This window comes from Nyctereutes procyonoides, unplaced genomic scaffold (assembly GCF_905146905.1).
Source record: "Nyctereutes procyonoides isolate TBG_1078 unplaced genomic scaffold, NYPRO_anot_genome, whole genome shotgun sequence".
NCBI classification, from domain to species: domain Eukaryota; kingdom Metazoa; phylum Chordata; class Mammalia; order Carnivora; family Canidae; genus Nyctereutes; species Nyctereutes procyonoides.
Genome location: NW_026575130.1, coordinates 14,309,174 through 14,328,847, shown reverse-complemented (window position 1 = coordinate 14,328,847; position 19,674 = coordinate 14,309,174). Strand labels below are relative to the sequence as shown.

Below are 19,674 nucleotides of genomic sequence, written 5' to 3'. Positions count from 1 at the left end.
TTCTGACCCAGGATCATTCTTCCAAATGGCTGTACTTATAAAAATTTTTAGAGCTGCAGTGAAACATCTGTTTTAGTGCATCAAATTCTATTTTTGAAATGGGCTCCCAAGGTAGCTTGTTAAAGACATTTTAGAAAGCTCCATGTGGTTTTTAGATTTTTTCTCCCATTTAAAGACAAATTCTGGGGACACCTGGGTGGCTCAGTGGTTGAGCATCTGCCTTCAGCTCAGGGTGTGATCTGGTGTCCTCTCCTGCAGGGAGCCTGCTTCTTCCTCTGCCTATCTCTCTGCCTCTCTCTGTGTGCTACTCATGAATAAATTAATAAAATTAAAAGGAAATAAAGACAAATTTTGGGACATCTGTAGAATCTGGTATTTTTCCTTTTATCACTTTTTTAGTTTGGGCTCTAAGGATTACTTGTGCTGGCAAAAAAAAAAAAAAAAAATGTTTGGCCAGAGTGCTTTACACACACACACACACACACACACACACACACACACACAGATAATAATGTGCATTTAGGGACATTTTAGAAGCCTGTACACAATGTTTATCATGAGTGGAAAGCAATTTCCAAATGCAACTATAAGGAATCAAGAACATGATTAGAGCTGTTTTTTAATTCAAGTTCACCATGTGTATTACATAAAAGTATCTTTAAAATATTTGTGAATGTCACTTTTTTAATACCAGGAAAAATATTCCGTTGTATCTCATTTAGCAGTTAGGGCATCCTTCATAGCACTGATTAAAAAGTTGAAAACTGGGCAGCCCACGTGGCTCAGCAGTTTAGCGCTGCCTTTGGCCCAGGTGTGATCCTTGAGACCTGGGATTGAGTCCCACGTTGGGTTCCCTGCTTGGAGCCTGCTTCTCCCTCTGCCTGTGTCTGTGCCTCTCTGTGTCTCTCATGAATAAATAAATAAAATCTTTAAAAAAAAAAAAGTTGAAAACTGAAAACAAACAAAAAATAAGTAAAATAAAGCTAACAGCAGTTCAGTGTTACACCTGATGACTAAGAAACCATGTAAGTACCTAAGTTGTTAAGCAAACCCATGAACCCTAAAAAACAATAGAAGTACCATTTGTTGTCCAAGGTAAGTACTCACATACTCTTGTCTTCATAACAAACATATGCAGTAAATAACCATTCACAGAGGAAGAAACTAAAGTTCCAAAAGATTCCACTCTTGAGGTTCCACAACTAATCTAGAAACTAAATCAACTCAATCTAACACCAAGGTCTGCATTCTTTCAACTATACTACAATGCCTCATGCCACATACACTTACACTTCTATACCAGATGATCACCCAACCACTGGGACAGGTATTATCATCATTCTCATTTAGTAACAAAGAGTCCAAGGCTCAAAGTCAAATGAAGTGGTGGAGTACGACCCAGGACGTCTGGCTCCAGAGTCTATATGCTCAATCATTACCTAACACTGCCATTAATGTCACAAATGCCACCAAAAGTTACAATGTCAGTGCTATCTACCAAGCAGGAACCAAGAGATAAACATGCTATATAAAGCCTGTGCTAGTAATTTATAATTGGCATTTACCATGCTTGCTGTATATCAACCAACTATGTGGCATCACACCATACAAAGTACATTATCAGTCACATTTTCTCTGTAAACTTCTGAATTTCATCTATTATAACTGCTTATAAATACATAAATTCCTAACCAGGTGTACCTTTTCCACTCCTAATTCCACTTCAATCCAATGCCTGATTCTATCCCAGGCATAATGACTTCAAATGGAGTTACAAAGAAAAAGAAGTCTTCGCAACTGTTTCATACACTGATATTTTCTTGGACACTTTGGCAAAAAAAAGTTTAAGAAAACATTTATTCAAAAACAATACATTAAGATACACAGATATTTAGCAAAATCATAATTTGTAGAAAGGTAATCAAGAAAACGTTAATTCAGGATAGTAGTTACCTTAGTGGGAGGCAGGTGATGGGAATGGGAGAGCCAAGGTAATTCCAATAGTGTTGGCAATGTGCAGGCTCATAAACTGGATGGTTAAGGGCATGGGTATTCATTTAATTATTAGACTTTAAAAGTCATAAACACACATGTGCATATAACTTTCCATGTATTGAATACTATATAATAAAAAGAAAAAGAAGAAAAAAAATGCTCATAGGAAGCTAAGCTACTCTAACCTACATAGGGTATTTATGTGTTCCATTCCGAAGAAGCTGTATTCTCCAAACCTCAGTTTATCCATCTCCAAAATGAATTTCAGCTATGATTCTTACTTCAGAAGGTGCATAGGTATAAGAGATCCCAAGTTCATGAGTCAAGACATTTTGGTTGGCCTTAACATCATTTTTTTAAAGATTTTATTTATTTATTCATGACAGAGAGAGAGAGAGAGGCAGAGACACAGGCAGAGGGAGAAGCAGGCTCCATGTAGGGAGCCTGACATGGGACTCGATGCCAGGTCTCCAGGATCATGCCCTACGCCAAAGGCGGTGCTAAACCACTGAGCCACAGGGCTGCCCCTTAACATCATTTTTGCCTAAAATCCTTAAACTAGTAAATACTGCTTCATGTGTACCACAGCTTTAGGCAAAAAGAGATTGCAAGTTAAGGAAACTCCTTGTTTTCTAACCAAAGAGAATTTAAAGGGTAATTTAAAAGGAGAAACAAGATGCTTTTCTTAGCCCACTCCACAGTGCCAGGCTAAAACTCATGAAAGATTAGCATAAATGCCCAGAGAGAGATTCTTGACTGACATGAAGGGTGAAAGGAGCCAGAGATCACACTTGCTCAGGGATCAAGGTTGGGCCAGTTGAACAGATCGACAGCCATAGTTCCTGCCTCTGAGATGAAGCTGGGAGTTGGGGGGTGGGGTGGAGCTGACAGGTAAGAACAGCAGTGGGGAGCAACCTTGTTTGCATGAGTTCAAGTCCTAGCTTGGCCCAAATACCTGTGGGATCTTGTGAACCTCATATAATACCTCTATATTTCTGTTTTCTCAGTTCTAGAACAGGGTAATACTAATACCTCCTAGAATCAGTAGGAAAATTGCAAGAGGTAAAATGTGGAAAGTGCTTAGAACCATTCATTGCATATAGCAAGCATTCAACAAATGACAGCTATTGTTACTGTTATAGGTACTGAGCTGAAATAACTTCTAGGATATATATCAAGTTAAAGAAAAAAGTCAGTACCAAACAATATACATAGAATGCAATCATTTGTGGAGAGAAATATAGAAAAATCCATATGTATATAGACATATATCACAAGATACATGAATATACACAAGAATCTGGTTAACAGTGGTTGTTTCTGTGGAAGGGAACTAGAAAACTAGGAGAGAAGGACGGAAGGATACTTACTTTCATTATGTATCCCATCTTTAAATATTTGTATCGTTACAGTTAACCCTCAGTAGTACAGTTAACAATATGGTGCTCCTAAACCCCATGCAGTTAAAAATCTGCTTATTAACCTTTGACTCCTTAAAAGTATTATTTTAAGGCTATTATTAGCCTATTATTGACCAGAAACCTTACCAATAACATAAACAGTCAACACATTTTGTATGTTATATGTATTATATACTGTATTACTAGTATATACTGTATTATATACTGTATTCTAGCTTACAATAAAGTAAGCTAGAAAAAAAATGTTAAGAAAATCTTAAGGAGGGACACCTGGGTGGCTCGGTGGTTGAGCTCCTGCCTTTGGCCCAGGGCGTGATCCTGGAGTCCCGGGATTGAGTCCCACATCAGGCTCCCTGCATGAACTCAGCTTCTCCCTCTGACTGTGTTTCTGCCTCTCTCTCTCTCTGTGTGTCTCTCATGAATAAATTAATAAAATTAAAAAAAAAGAAAATCATAAGGAAGAGTAAACACATTTACAGTATTTTGCCATGTTTACTGAAAAAAAAATCCGCATGTAAGTGGACCTGCACAGTTCAAACCCATGTTCAAGGATCAATTATATATCCCTTATCGTTTTGTAAAAGTCATTAAAATTAGTTGACCTCTTTTTAAAAAAGAAAACAATAAGCTAGGTTGATAGCAGTATAAATGACAGGGCAGGAATGGTTATAAGATGTCGTAGGCTGGACCTACAAGATCCAAGAAGTAGCAATATATGTGAGAAGAAACAAAAATGGCATCAAAATTCCAGCCCTATTATCTGAGAAAATGTTGGTGCTTTTATTAGAAGTAGGTAAAAGAAGAGAAACTAAGGATTGGGAGAACTGAGAGAAGAAGCATTTGGATATACTGACTTTCAATACTCCATGAAGACATTCAGGTAGAAGAGTGGAGCAAAATTTCCAGCCACAAATCAGGAGAGGACAGAATCGGAGATTAAGGCACCAGAGCAGTTCTGGCACAGAATGATGACCGAAACTCAGAGACTTCCAAAAGACAGAACAGAGAAGGGACATGTGGATTGACCCTCAGCAATTGCTAGCTAGCATTTATCAGGAACTTTTAGCAATGGGATACTTTTGGTGGCATTTTTTAAAATAATCTTTTTAAGATTTTATTTATTCATTCATGACAGAGAGAGAGAGAGAAGAGAGAGAGAGGCAGAGACACAGGCAGAGGGAAAAGCAGGCTCCATGCAGGGAGCCGGATGCAGGACTCGATCCCAGGTCTCCAGGATCACACCCCAGGCCAAAGGCGGCACTAAACCCCTGAGCCACTAAGGCTGCCCTGGTGGTATATTTTGAACAGTATATTGTGCTTGTCACTGTTTTCATTGGATATCTTCAAGTTAAAACAGTAATTGTTCTCTTTGCTTACTATTTAATCTTGCCAACAGGCAGTATGGGATGTCAAAAGAAGATGTGGCTTGAATCCCTGCCCCACCATTTAACAGACGCATGATCTTTTAGTCCATAACTTCTCTGAGCCTCAGTCAATGTAAGTAATGATACCTTCTCCACAGGATTGTGGTGGGAATTATATGAACAGGTACACCTAAAAGGGTCAAGGACAGTGCACATGGAAGACATTAAATAATCATTATAGGAAGATGAATTTCATAGTGTAGGTTGACTATACACACTTAATATGTGATAAAGACCAGCCAGCCCTTACCTAAAGATCCAACTCTCAGATGTTCCTTTCATTCCCAGCATTGGGCCATGAAAAGCAAATCCTCCTATGTTCTAAACACACCCCACAAGGCATCAAACAAAGAAGCCTATGTGAGGTTTAAGAATCAGGATTTTCTAAAGCTATCTTAAAAAAGAAGAAGAAGAAGGCTTAAAAACTTTGTAGTTCTCTCTTCCCCAAAACTGAATGACTATTTCTGCTCAAATTTAAACTTCAAATAGAGTCCTTCGCTCCTTAATGTCACAGATCACTTAAGCAAACTTTTAGAAAACATACAGATCTTTAAATGACTCCTTTTCTAAAAGCTTTCGAGATCATATCACATCATAAAATGATTGAATAAAATCAAATATTCCATTTTTAAGTCTTTTGTAGTAGGTGAGTACAGAATCCAGAGAAAGTACCTTCTATTTAAGAATAAGTTTATACTTGGTCATCATGAGACTTCCTCCTCCGAAACAGAACAAAAATATTCAAATGTATGATAATGGTATTATATTTAGAATCCATAGTGAAATGTTTGAGGATGAAATGATGTGATGTCTAGGACTGGTTCAAAATAAGGGGTGGCATAGTGAATGGAGGACTAAACAAAATGAACTGTGTTGAAGCCAGGATGATGGGTAAATAGAAGTTCATTTTGCTACTCATTTTTGTATTTGTTTGAAATCCACATAACAAAAACTTTTAAAAGTATATTTACATGATAATTGCCTCCTGGCTACTTCAAGAGTACAAACATACATTTATCCACACTGATGCACGTATTTTTTTTTAAGATTTTATTTATTTATTCATGAGAGACACACAGAGAGAGGCAGAGACACAGGCAGAGGGAGAAGCAGGCTCCATGCAAGGAGCCCGACATGGGACTCGATCCCAGGTCTCCAGGATCACGACCTGGGCGGAAGGTGGCGCTAAACTGCTGAGCCACCTGGGCTGCCCCTCCCACCATATATTTTAAATGAAGTACTTCAGGAATTGACTTCATTTTTATACTGTTGTATTTGTATATACTTAGAAAAATCTGGAAACATACACATAAATTATACAGTGGTAACTTCTTTATTTTTTATTGTTTTTTCCTTGTTCTTTATATTTTATATTTTTGTGCATCAATTTTTTCATTAAATCAGCATTAAACATTTATAATTCTTAAAAAATAATTTTAAGAGAGGGAGTAATAAAATTATCAGTATGTGAGAATTTAATACACGAAAAAGTAATGTTTTATATCAGTTGACAAAAGAAAAATTGTGAAATTATGGGATATAAAAAACTAAACATTTGAAAAACTCAAATGGATCAATATTTTAAATATATAAGGGAATTATAATGAACTAAAAAAAGGAAATACATATAAATATTTATTTAATTGGGAGAGAGGGAATTATTTTCAAAGTATAATATCAAAGACAGAAGAAATCATAAAATGAAAAAAACTTACAAGATCTCAATAATAGAACTTTAAGACATCTACATGAAAAAACATATCGTTAACATATGAGACATCTAAAAATATATGTAACAAGTAAAGAGGTCTAACAAATCTGTATTATAAAAGATGAATAGCCAATGGAAAAATAAAGAAGATGAGTAAGCAACCCCAACTCATCAATAAACATGAAAAAGGTATTCAACTTCACTATAAATTATTTATGGTTTTGCTTTTTAAAATAATGTCCTAGGGGATCCCTGGGTGGCGCAGCGGTTTGGCGCCTGCCTTTGGCCCAGGGCGCGATCCTGGAGACCCGGGATCGAATCCCACGTCGGGCTCCCGGTGCATGGAGCCTGCTTCTCTCTGCCTATATATATATTTGCAGGAACCCAATATGGGACTTGATCCCAGAACCCGGGATCACGACCCAAGCCGAAGGCAGCCGCCCAACCACTGAGCAACCCAGGCATCCCTGAATGACAACCTTTAGCAGGCAGCCCAAAAGACTCTCCAAGACACCTAAGATTTAGATTCTGTATAGGAAACACAGCCTCAGGGACCCCTGGGTGCCTCAGCGGTTTGGCGCCTGCCTTTGGCCAGGGGTGTGATCCTGGAGACCTGGGATCGAGTCCTGCGTCTGGCTCCCAGCGTGGAGCCTGCTTCTCCTTCTGCCTGTGTCTCTGCCTCTCTCTCTCTCTCTCTGCATCTCTCATGAATAAATAAATAAAATCTTTTTAAAAATAAAAATAAAATAAAATAAAATGTGTTCTCATAAGATTTCTCACCATTTCACCACTACCACCTTGGTCCAAGCAGGAAGTCATCTCTTGCTCATTTAAGGGCAATAGTCCTCTACCTAGTGTCCATGCTCCTATTCTGTTGCATTGTAGTCTTCACACAGCCAAATGACCTCCCAACAGGCAGATCCATTCATGCAACTCTATGCTCAAAACTCCCAATAGCTTCCCCATTACATGTAGAGAATAAAATCCAAGGTGTTTCCCTCGGCTTACAAACCCTGCATGATCTGCCCTAGATGCTTTCTTTGAACATATTCCCTTCCCTGCTGGCTCACAGGTCTCCAGCCACACCGGCCAACTTACATTCCTAGAACTTGTCAAGCATGTTCCCACCTCAAGGACTCTCCCTCCTCCACTCTTGGTTTTTTTTTTTTTTTGTTTTTGTTGTTGTTGTTGTTTTGCTTTTTGCCCTCTTTGCTGGAAATCCACTTCTTCTTAATTGACCTTATCAAAAAGATCTCTGCTTAAAACTCACTTTATCAAAATGGCTATCTTTAGCCATATCTATTTCTTCTAATAGCAATCCTTCCCAACCAGCCCTTCTACTCTCCCTTCCTTTAATTGGCTTTATTTCTTTTCAGCACACCACTTGCCAGTATTATTATCTATTAATTTGTTGATTGTCTATCTCCTCCACCAGAATGTCTATTGGGACAAAGAGTCTGTTTTGTTCACTACTCGATTTCAAGCACTTTGAATAGGGCCTGCTATTTATTCAGAAGTACCAAATAAATACTTAGAATTAGGTGAATGAATAAGTAAATAACTTTGGCAAGATATGTTTCAAGTTCTCATACACAGTACTGGGGCCAGTGTCTGCTCTAAACTGTAGAATATTTCCTGAGGGAGGCCAACACCAAAAAGGGATGTTGTAATAAAGCAGGTGTAATAACGGTAGCATATCACTCAACAATAATTCTGATGCCGCTGATGATTAGGCTTGGAGTTCCCCAATCCCCAAAAGCCTCCCTGACCTCTCACCCACTACCATTTAAAACCCACTTCCACCTTACTGAACGTTACGTTTTTCTGAGAATTTCTGAACATATTTAACAAAACATTGTAAATTATTTCCATGAGGACAAGTCAGTTATTTCATACTCTGAGCAACCTCCTTTTCATAAGCTAATAATAAAACACTTGCTTTTTTTTTTTTAAGATTTTACTTATTTATTTATTTGACCCAGATAGAGATAGAGAGAGCACAAGCAGGGAGAGTGGCAGGCAGAGGGGGAGGAGCAGGGAGCCCAACAGGGAGCTTTATCTCAGGATCCCAGGACCATGACCTGAGCGGAAGGCAGATGCTTAACTAACTGAGCCACCCAGGTGCCCTCCAAACACTGTTTCTTAATATGTAGCCTTGTAAAATGGAATAACCATTTGATTTGCTAAAGTCACTGATTATCTCACAGCCCTTAATTTTTCAGTAAAATGAGGCAAGGAGAGACTCTGCAAAATAAACACAGGCATTCTCAAAGCTATGTGAGAGAAGCCTCAAGGTACCCAGGTCAGCTGTGGCCTATGTCACAAGTAGTTTGTTAAGTAAAAGTAGGCAAAATACTTAAATTGGAGAATTAGTTATTTTTAAAACTGAACTAGACAATGGTCAGTGTCATTTACAGCATTCACTTCCTTTCTGATACGTATTCCTCGAAAAAAGCTAATGTGAAACAATCAGAAGTTTTGCCAAACCCTAGTTGATGATCCCATCATTTAAGTAAACTGTGAAAGAAACTTCTCATAGTCGATCACAGGAATATCATAATCTTTCAAAACACCAGTAAGGGTAGGACAGATGAAAACCCAGACTATGGAATGGAGTCAGGCCAGCCTGGGCCAGAATTCCACCTCTGCCACTGAGTGGTTGGGTGATCTTGGGTAAATTCTCTAACTACTCTGGGCTCCTAACCGCTTGTCATCCATAAAATGCAGATAAGATCTACTCTTGAAGGGTTGTTATGGGGGCTGGGACAATGTATCAAGGATATCCTGTCCCAGGCAAGAACGATTAAAAAATGGGACAGCCACATGCAGCTGATGTAACCACAGAAACAGTGGCAGGTGGAAAAGTCTATTTGCAAACCTGTGCACACAGGCAGTCAAATGGGCAACAGTCCTCCACAAGGAGTCTATAAACTGGAGCATCTGTTAAGACATGCACGCGCGCGCACACACACACACACACACACACACACACACACGGACCACGTGCCTCGAGAGGAACCGTCATCTTTCTTCACATCCCAATCAGCCTTAAAAATGACTTCGCCTTTACACTAGCACCACTACTCCTAACCGTACACCCGCACGTCTCACTCTCCTCACCGCCCGTGCTGCATCAATCCCAAACCTGAGTCCCGGAGGGTCTACACGCGAAAGAGAACAGCGGACATTCCGGACTACAGCCACCACTTAGCAAAGCCTCAGGCTCTGTCAGTAACAAGTCCTTGCTAGACACTCCTCGGTGCAGAACTACCGCAATAGGAAAACCGCAAGTAGAAGCACTGCGCGCCGCTACGAAGTTCCGCTTTCCAGAACCGCTCAAGTCCCAGCCTGCGTCGGCCGCCCCCCCCGCCCCCCCCGCAGGCGCGGACCCCGGGGTGCTCTCCGCCCACTGCAGCTACGCTGCCCCGGCAGGGCCCCGGGCCAGACCAAACCCAAACCCAGGAGCCCGGCCTCCGGCCTCCGGCTCCAGGGCGGCCAGGCCGTCCGCGGGGCGCTGTCACCGCCAGGGGCGCGCAGGGGCGAGTTCGGGCGGGGCGGCCGCACGCAGTACCTGGATGAAGCCCCGCCGGCGCAGGGCGCTGTGCACGCACCCGGGGACCTCCCCCGGCAGCTCCAGCGAGCCGTTCCCGCTGCGGATCCTCCAGCCTCCCCGCAAGCTGAGGCTGCGCGACAAGGCGGGGGAGCCCGCGCCGCACAGCGGGAGCAGGAGCAGCAGCCCGAAGCGCATCGCGACAGCGGCCGCGGCGACCTGCGCGCGGGGAAGGGGCCGCGGCTCCGGGGCTCCCCGCGCGGGCCCCGCCCCCAGGTCAGCTGAGCGGCGGGGCCCCGCCCCGGCCCCCGCGGGGAGCCCGGAGCTGCCTGCAGGGGGTGGGCCGAGCGTGGTCCTGCCTGGGCCCGGGCGTCTGCAGTCCCCGCGCTTCTCAGCGCGTCTTCCTGCTTCCCTGGTGCCTGTACCGGACGGGGCGGGGGCCGAGGACTGTGCGCGGTAGTTGGGACACAGGTCCCTGGGCACAAAGTGGCGCTCAAAGCCTGGGGAAGCTCCAGGGCAGACAGGATGATGGCACGCAGCAAGGGACAGGCTCCTCACTGCTTCGAGGAACCGAAACACCAAGCCGCTCGCCGTCTCCCTTCCCCCGGGTGTCCGCAGACCCTCCTCCGCCCTGCGGGGACTGCGGACGCGCCCGGCGGCGCTAACGCTCACCTCGGGCTGCTCCACAGGTTGGTGTCCGAGAGTCCCCCCTCCCTCCCTTCGAGGACTAAACCACGACTACAGTTACCGGATTCGTAGGGTCGTTTTGAGGGCTGAAAAAACCCGTGTAGGGCGTGCAACCTAGGGCCTGGCCCAGGGAAAAATAGCACGTTAGTTAATGTTAGTGGACTCTGTCTAACACTGTTTTAAAAAGCCTTACGGGAGAGGCTTCTGGAGGTTCCAGAACGTTGCACTAAATGCGCAGGCAAATTTAAAGTCCTCTGTTGGTCACGGACTGTGAGACTCGAACTGGAAAGTTTCCTGAACTCGAAAATGTAGACGGCACGCTTTTCTCACGTTGTTGGAAGCCTAAAATGAGGGAACGTGTAAGGCTAACAATGCGGGGTTACCCAAGGAATAGCACGGGCTTCCATCATCACGTGGTCTACTTAAGACCATTTTGCAATAGGATGTAACAGTGATCTTAGGAAGTTGACATGGAATTTCACATAGCATAACGTAGATTTATTCCCGTGCTGATGTCATCTCCCTTATTTCCATATTTAGGAGGAAGTCTTTGAAGAGTTCTCCCCTTATCCAATCTGAACTTTGTTTTGGCTATTGATAAAAGTGACCCTGGAATTGCTTAAATCTGTAGACAAAGGATGGTATTTTCCTTTTTCAGAGTCTTTATTTTTCACGAGCCTAGCATCTTGGCTTTAGGGGCATTAAGGTTTATCCTGTTCAAGCCTCTGGCTTTACAGCTGGGGGAACAGAGTCCAAAGGGTCAGGTGACTTGCCTATCATATACGGTGGCAGACAGGACCAAAATTCTCCATTCTGGCTTAGTCTTCTTGTAGTAGAGCCTATTGATACTCAAGTGAAAAGGCTCTGGCTGGCTCAAAGCCTTCCTCACTTCAGCAGCATTCTTACTTTTGATAGGAACAAAGCTCTAATTCAAATAATATGCCATAATTCAGTACATTATATAGTCAGCCCTGGTCTGTTCGAAACTAATGACAAGACATGATGGCAAGACATGGCAAAGCAATTTTTTCCATAAATCTCGGAGATTCCATTAAGCCAACTCAAAGGAAAATTGATCCCAGCAAATGTATTTGGATATGTTCTGTTGTTCTATTAAGAAATAGTTTTAAAAATATATTTTAAGAAAAAAATAAGAATACACACTTATCATTTCTCCTTCCATTCCAGACAGCAAACATGGCATGACTTGGATTGCTTCACCTTGAGATCGAACTGCTTTGAGAAAACCAAACCCCTAGTAACTATTCTGCCTAAAGTTTGGACTGGCACAGGTAACATGATGCATTTTCATTTTGTTATAGGATAATTTTTTGTCCATTCTCCAGGAAGAATAAATCTTATTTTTAGCCAAAAAATTCTCAACTTAAGTAATTTAAAGTCACAACATAAAACACAATTTTTAAAATAGTCACAAGTCCTTACACTGTATAAATGGATTCTATTTTGATCATCTCATTTGATTCTTTCCAGAATTCAAATTGTTTAGGTCAAATGATGGTTTCCTGGTTTAAAAAGAAAAATAAGTCTTCTAGAAGTTAAATGATGTGCAGGGTCAGCATCCTGCTACAGAAGACCAATGAGGGCTTTTTGGCCCATGTGACAATGCTTCCATCAGCTCTAAATATATGAAGTTGGTAAACTCATTAGAACACCAAGGTATAACAAGGCCAAGGATGTTCTAATCCCATGAGATAATTACATAAATTTAATGAGGGAAAGAAAAATGACTCAGAGTGTCTGCTTAATTCCCAAAGTTAGAGACAATGGGCCAGAAGTATCTCCCTAGACAGTTAAACTCTCCTCCTCTACCTCTAAAATAAATAAATAGAATCTTTAGAAAAAGAAAAAGAAAGCTTCTCCTCTCCTCATATCCTCCCATCATATTACTAAAGTCTTATTTACCACAGTTCCTTTCACCCAGCACACCATGTATGGCTTTCAACAAAAAATTACAGTGCAGAAAACACAATTTAAATAGGAAGAGAAAGTACTAGGGCCAGACTCAGATATGGCAGCAATGTAGGATTATCTAAGTATGATTAATATGCTAAGGGGTTTAATGGGATAAATAGCATGATAGACCAAATGGAGAATGTAAGCACAGAGAGTCTAAGAAAGAAATTCTAAGGAAGACTCAGAAATACTAGAAATCAAAAACATGGAGAAAAATGAATAATGTGTTTGATAGGATCATTAATTAACTGGACATAGAAGTAGAGAAAAATCTCTGAGCTTGAGGATATGTCCACAGAAACTTCCCAAATCAAAAAGTGAAGAAAACAGACTGGTGGAAAATGGAATAGAATAGTAAAGGACTGTGGGAAAACTTAAAAAGGTGGAACAAGCAATATGAATATCAGAAGGAGAAGAAAAAGAGAAAGGAACAGAAGCAACATTTGAAACAATAATAACTGAGAATCTCCCCCAAATTAATATCAGAGGACAAATTACAGATTGAGGAAACTCAGAGAACTCCAATCAGAATAAATAACGAAACAACAACCACAAAAACCCCCCAAAATGCAACTAGGCATATCATTTTCAAACTTTAGAAAACCAAAGATAAAGAAAAAATCTTGAAAGAAGCAAGAGGAAAAAAACCCACCCTACCTATGTAGGAATAAAAATAAACTTACATCCAATTTCTCTTCAAACACCATGCAAGCAAGAAGATGGTAGAGTGAAATGTATAGTGTTGAAGGAAAGAAAAAAAAAAACCCCACCAAACTAGAATTCTGTACCCTGCTAAATTATCCTTCAGAAGTGAAGAAAAAATAAAGATTTTCTTAGACAAACAGAAAATGAGGGACTATGTTGTCAAATATACCTACCTTACAATAATATAAAAAGCTCATCAGAGAGAAAGCAAATGATACAGGTTCCAAAACTTAGATCTACATAAAGAAAAGAAGAGCATTAGAGAAGAAATAAGTGAAGACAAAATTACAACTTTTATTTTTCTTATTCTTAATTGATCTAACAGATAATAATTTGGTCAAAATAATAACAGTGACAATGTATTTGGCAATTTTAGCTTATATATAAGTAAAATGACAATAATGACACAAGGTACTAGGAGGGAGGAACTAGGAATATGTTATTATAAAGCACTTGAAGCAGTATAATATGTTTTGAATGTGGACTTTGACAGTGGAGTTGTAAAAGATATATTGCAAACTCTTGGTTAACCACTAAAAAAAAGTTTAAAAATAGTAATTCATATGCTAGAAAGAAAATGGAATCATATAAAATGCTCGTTAAAATCACAAAAGTCAGGGAAAGAATGGAAGACAAATACAGAACCAAAGAACAAGAACAACAAATAAAAAACAGTAACAAACATGGTAGTTATTAATCCCATTATATTAATAATCACTTCAAATGCCAGTAGTTTAAATATACTAATTAAAAGACGAGATTATCAGAGTGTATCAATAAACTCAAGCATATGCAGCCTACAGTCACCTATATTAAATATAAAGACAGATTTATATTAAAGGAATGGAGGAACACATACTATGCTAATACTAATCAGAAGAATGCTGGAATAGCTATATTAATTTCATAGTGAGCAGACTTCAGAGCAGAGAAAATAATCAGGATAAAGATAGAAAGTAAATAACGTCAAAGGAATTGATTCTTCAAGAAAACATAACAATCCTTAATGTGTATGTGCTTAACAACAGAGCAACAGAGGATTAAATATGTGAGTCACAAACTAGTAGAACTGAAGGAGAAAAAAATGTATCCACAAATGTAGTTGGAGATTTCAACACCCATCTATCAGTATCAGCAGAAAATCAGTAAGAGCATACTTGAACTCAACAACACTATCATTCAACTGGGTATAATTGACATGTTTAGACCATTTTTTTTTTTTGAACAACAGATTCACATTCTACTCAAGTTCACATGGAACATTCCAGGACAAACCACATTCTGAATCATATAACACACGTTAACAAATTTAAAATAATAGACATCATATAATGTATACTCTCAGACCAATTGAATTAATGTAGAAATCAATAACAGAGAGATAACTGGAAAAATCTCAAAATACTGGGAGTTTAAACAAAATACTTCTTAAAACACATAGATCAGAGATGAATACTCAAGAGGAATTTTTTCTTAAGATTTTATTTATTTATTTATGAAAGACACAGAGAGAGAGAGAGAAAGAGAGAGAGAGAGAGGCAGAGGGAGAAGCAGGCTCCACACAGGGAGCCCGATGTGGGACTCGATCCCGGGACTCCAGGATCACACCCTGGGCTGAAGGCAGGCGCTAAACCACTGAGCCACCCAGGGATTCCCAAATACTCAAGAGAAATTTAAAAATATTTTGAGCTAAATTAAAATGAAAATACAACTCAAAGTTTGTGAGATGCAGTGAAAAAAAGTGTGTACATTCCTGTATTCCAGAGGAAAGATCTAAAATCAATGATGTAAACCTCCACAATAGAAAGCTAGAAAAAGTGCAACTTAAATCCAAAGTAAGCAGAAGTAAAGAAATAATAAAAATTAGAGGAGAGATCAGTGAGATTGAAAATAGCAAATCAATAAAGGAAATCAACAAAACCAAAGTCTGTTTCTTTTAAAAGATCCATAAAATCAATAAGCCCTGGGGGTGGTTCAGTCAGTTGAGAATTACTCTTGGTTTAGGCTCAGGTCATGATCTCAAGGTCATAGGATTGAGCCCTGTGTCAGGCTCCAGGCTTAGCATGGAGTCTGCTTGACCCTTTCTCTCCCTCTCCATTTGCATCTCTCTCTCTCTCTCTCTCTTTCTCTCCCTCTCTCTCTCTAAAATAATTAAATCTTCAGGGAATCCCTGGGTGGCTCAGTGGTTTAGCGCTTCCCTTAGGCCCAGGATGTGATCTTGGAGCCCCAGGATCGAGTCCCACATCAGGCTCCTTGCATGGAGCTTGCTTCTCCCTCTGCTTGTGTCTCCGCCTCTCTCTCGCATTCTCTCTCTCTCTCTCTCTCTCTGTCTTTCATGAATCAATAAATAAAATCTTTAAAAATAATAATAATAATAATTAAATCTTCAAAAAAAATCAATAAGACCCTTGCCAGGCTAAGAAAAAAATAAGACAGAAGATGGAAATTACTAATATCAGAAATGAAGAAATGATATCACTATAGATCCCATGAACATTAAAAGAATAATAAAGGATTAACTCCAGACCACAAATGCAATAACCTAGATGAAAGAGACAAATTCCTTGAAAGACAAAATGTGCCAAAACTCATGCAGGAGTAGAGTACAATCTGAATAAACCATTATCTATTTAAGGGATTAAATTAATAAATTTCAGTAATAGAAGGAATCAGGCCCAGATGGATTCTCTGATGAATTCTACCAAACATTTAAGGAAGAAATTACATCAGTTCTCTATAATATTTTCCAGGAGGTAAAAACAGAGGGAATACTCCTTAACTCACCTTGTGAGTCCAGCATTGCCCTAATACCAAATCCAGACAAAGATAGTATGAGGAAAAAAAAAACCCTTCATATCAGTATCTCTGATGAGCTTAAATGGAATAATCCCTAACAAAAAAAAATTGCAAATTGAATCCAACAACATATAAAAAGAATTGTACACCATGACCAAGTGAGATTTATACTGGGTATGCAAGGCTGATTCTATATTCAAAAATTAATGTGATCCATCACAACAACAAACTAAAAAATAAATATTACATGATTATATCAGTAATACAGAAAAACATTTGACAAAACCCAATACCCATTCATGATAAAAAAAAAAATTCCCTGCACACTAGGAAGAGAGGGGAACTTCCTCCACTTGATAAGGAACACTACAAAAAAACTACATCTAACACTGTATTTTCTGATGAGAAACTAGAATCTTTTTTGCTAAGATCAAGAATAAGGCATGAATATCCCCTGTTACCACTCCCTTTCAGCATCATAGTCTTAGCTAATGCAGTAAAGAATAGGAAGTAAATAGTGTATAAATTGTGAAGAAAGATATGATTATCTATGTAGAAAATCTGAAAGAACGACTACAAAAACCTCTGGGACTAATATACAACTTATAGCAAGGTTGCAGGATACAAGACTAATATAAAAAAAGCCTGTTATTTTCCTATATATCACCAAAAGCGTGTTATTTTCCAATATCACAACTGGAATTTGAAATAAAAAACACAACACTATATTAGCACTACAAAAATGAAACATCCAATATAAATTAGCAAAAATGTATAAGATCTATATGGAAACCTACAAAACTCTGATGAAAGCAATCAAGAAGAATGAAATAAATGAAGAGATGCTCTACGTTCACAGATAGGAAGACTCAATGTTGTCAAGAAGTCAATTCTTCCCAACATGATCTATAGATTATTGGAATCCCAATTAAAATCCCAGCTAGTTATTTTGTGGATTTTGACAAACCAAATCTAAAGTTTATAGAAAGAAGCAAAAGGCCCAGAATAATTAAGACAGTATTGAAGAAGGCAAACAAAATGGAACATTACCCTATCAGGAACTCAGTTGAATTGGGAGAGAGAACTGAGCTGCCAGGTGTTGGAACAACCAATCAAAGCAATGAAAAGCCAAAATGAAAGTAACAATGAAGCTTTTAATTACTTACTTGTGATAGTATAAACAAAAGACTAGGGGATCCCTGGGTGGCTCAGCGGTTTGGCGCCCGCCTTTGGGCCAGGGCACCGTCCTAGAGTCCCTGGATCTTAGCAAAGATCAAACATCTCACCATGGTACATTAAAGGACCATGCAGCCTGAACTGCAGTTTATCAAATCAACCAAATCATAAAGCTGGGCAGAGGCAGAAATGTCCCATTGTATGTAGAAAGTGATATATTCAGACTCAAGCAAAGCCCAGAGAACTCAAGTATGAATAGATGGTCTAGTCTTTCATGTCACTTATCTCTGCTGCACTGATGACCTCCTGGGGAGTTCCTTATGACCAATTGACAGAAGCCTGATTCACATGTAGGTGGTTCCAATATTGGAACTACCCATAAAAGGATGGCCGCCATCCACATTACAGCGCTATTCAAGAATGGCCCTGCATGACATTGGTAAAAGGAAATCTTATTATACCAAGTTGTGAGACCTATGTTTGATTTTTCACTTTATGTGAAAGGAGAGGTAGCCTGAGCTACAGTTATATATTGAACATCTGAGCAGAGCCAAAAGTCTTATTTGGTTGGGGCCTTAAAGGGACCTTAAAAGAGGAGTGCCAGTGTGGCTCAGTTGGTTGAGTGTCTGACTCTTGATTTTAGCTCCTGTCATGATCCCTGGGTCATGATATTGAGCCCCATGTCTGGCTGTGTGCTCAGTGGTGAGTCTGCTTCTCTCCCTCTCTCTCTGCCCCTCCCCTTGCTTGTGCTCTCTCTTGTGTGCGTGCTCTCTCTCTCAAATAAATAGATCTTTTGGTCTTTTTTAAAAAGAGGGGGCTTAAAAGAAATGAGAGTGGAAGATGGGTGACATGGAGGCCTGGGTAGATAATATGTGGATGGACATTGTAGGAGTGGACACGACACATGCAGTTTTGTCGTGTCTCACATTAATGCTCACAAGAGAACATGTATCACAGAGGAGGATCTTGACAATCAAGTACACAGAAAGCCCAGTCCTATGGATTTTAACCAGCCTCTCTGTGTGCCATTCCAGTACTTGACATTGAGCACTTGAAGAAAGTGACAGTAGTAGCCAAGATGAAAGCCAAGCATGGCTCCAACAACATGGGATTTCTCTCACCAAGGATGATCTTACTTGCTGCCTTTGCTGGTTGCCCAGCCAGCCAGCAGCAGAGACAGATGCTGAGTTCTAGATAATGGTACCAGCCACCCCCTGTTAGCAGACTGATTACACTGGACCCCTTCCTCCTTGGTGGGACCATCAAATTGATTTACTGGAATTAATACATATTCTGAAAATGCTCTGCCTTTCCTGACTGCAGTGTCTCCATTAGGACCATCCCAGAGTTATAGAATTCATTCTCTTGACATATCACTACAACATTGCCTTAGAAAACAGACCCACTCGGTGTCAAAGGAAATGTGAAGATGGGCTCATGAACTTAAGAATCACTGATTTTACCAAGTACCCTATTACCCAGGAGCAGCCATCCAAAACAAAACAAAACAAACAATGAGTGGGAAATATCAGAAAGGGAGACAGAACATGAGAGACTCCTAACTCTGGGAAACGAACTAGGGGTGGTGGAAGGGGAGGTGGGCGGGGGGTGGGGGTGACTGGGTGGCGGGCACTGAGGTGGGCACTTGACGGGATGAGCACTGGGTGTTATTCTATATGTTGGCGAATTGAACACCAATAAAAAATAAATTTATAAAACAAAAACAGCAAAATAGTAGAAATTTTAGCATAGGTGTCAGCTAGAGGACAGCATCTTGTGAGGTTGGGGCTATTTCCTTCAGGATGCAGTATGTATACTGATCTCTGGCCGATATATGGGATTGTGTCCCCCAGAACTAGAATACTCAGGTATAAGAACCAAGACGTAGAAGTAGCTTTTGCCTCTCCTTTCATCATTATCAGTGACTCACTAGTGGAATTTGTGTTTCCTGTCCATGAAACTGTTGACTCTGTTAGGTCAGAAGTCTTGGTTCCAGGGGTGGGGCAGGTACAGTGTTCCACCCAATTGGAAGTTGCGACTAATATTTTGGAATCACTTTGTGTTCCTCATACTATTGGACAAACAGGTAAAAAAATAGAGTTGATATAGTTTCTACGGTAATGAATTCTGATTACCATGTGAAGCTAGAGTTGCTACAGCTTAATGAATGCTGGGATGATTATGTTTGGAACCTTGGGGAGTCAGTGGAATGTCTCTTATCCATGCCCAGTGTTA

General features: G+C 40.1%; 1 protein-coding gene across 1 annotated transcript in view; it reads right to left on the bottom strand.

The window, feature by feature from the left end:
• The window catches only part of MANBA (mannosidase beta), a 113,086-nt gene extending 102,733 nt beyond the window's left edge, over nucleotides 1–10,353 (bottom strand). Inside the window, exon 1 of the mRNA XM_055342538.1 lies at nucleotides 10,123–10,353. Within this exon, the coding sequence (XP_055198513.1) occupies nucleotides 10,123–10,299 (177 nt within the window). The 5' untranslated portion in view covers nucleotides 10,300–10,353. The remainder of the gene's footprint in view (nucleotides 1–10,122) is intronic.
• Nucleotides 10,354–19,674: the final 9,321 nt, after the last annotated feature.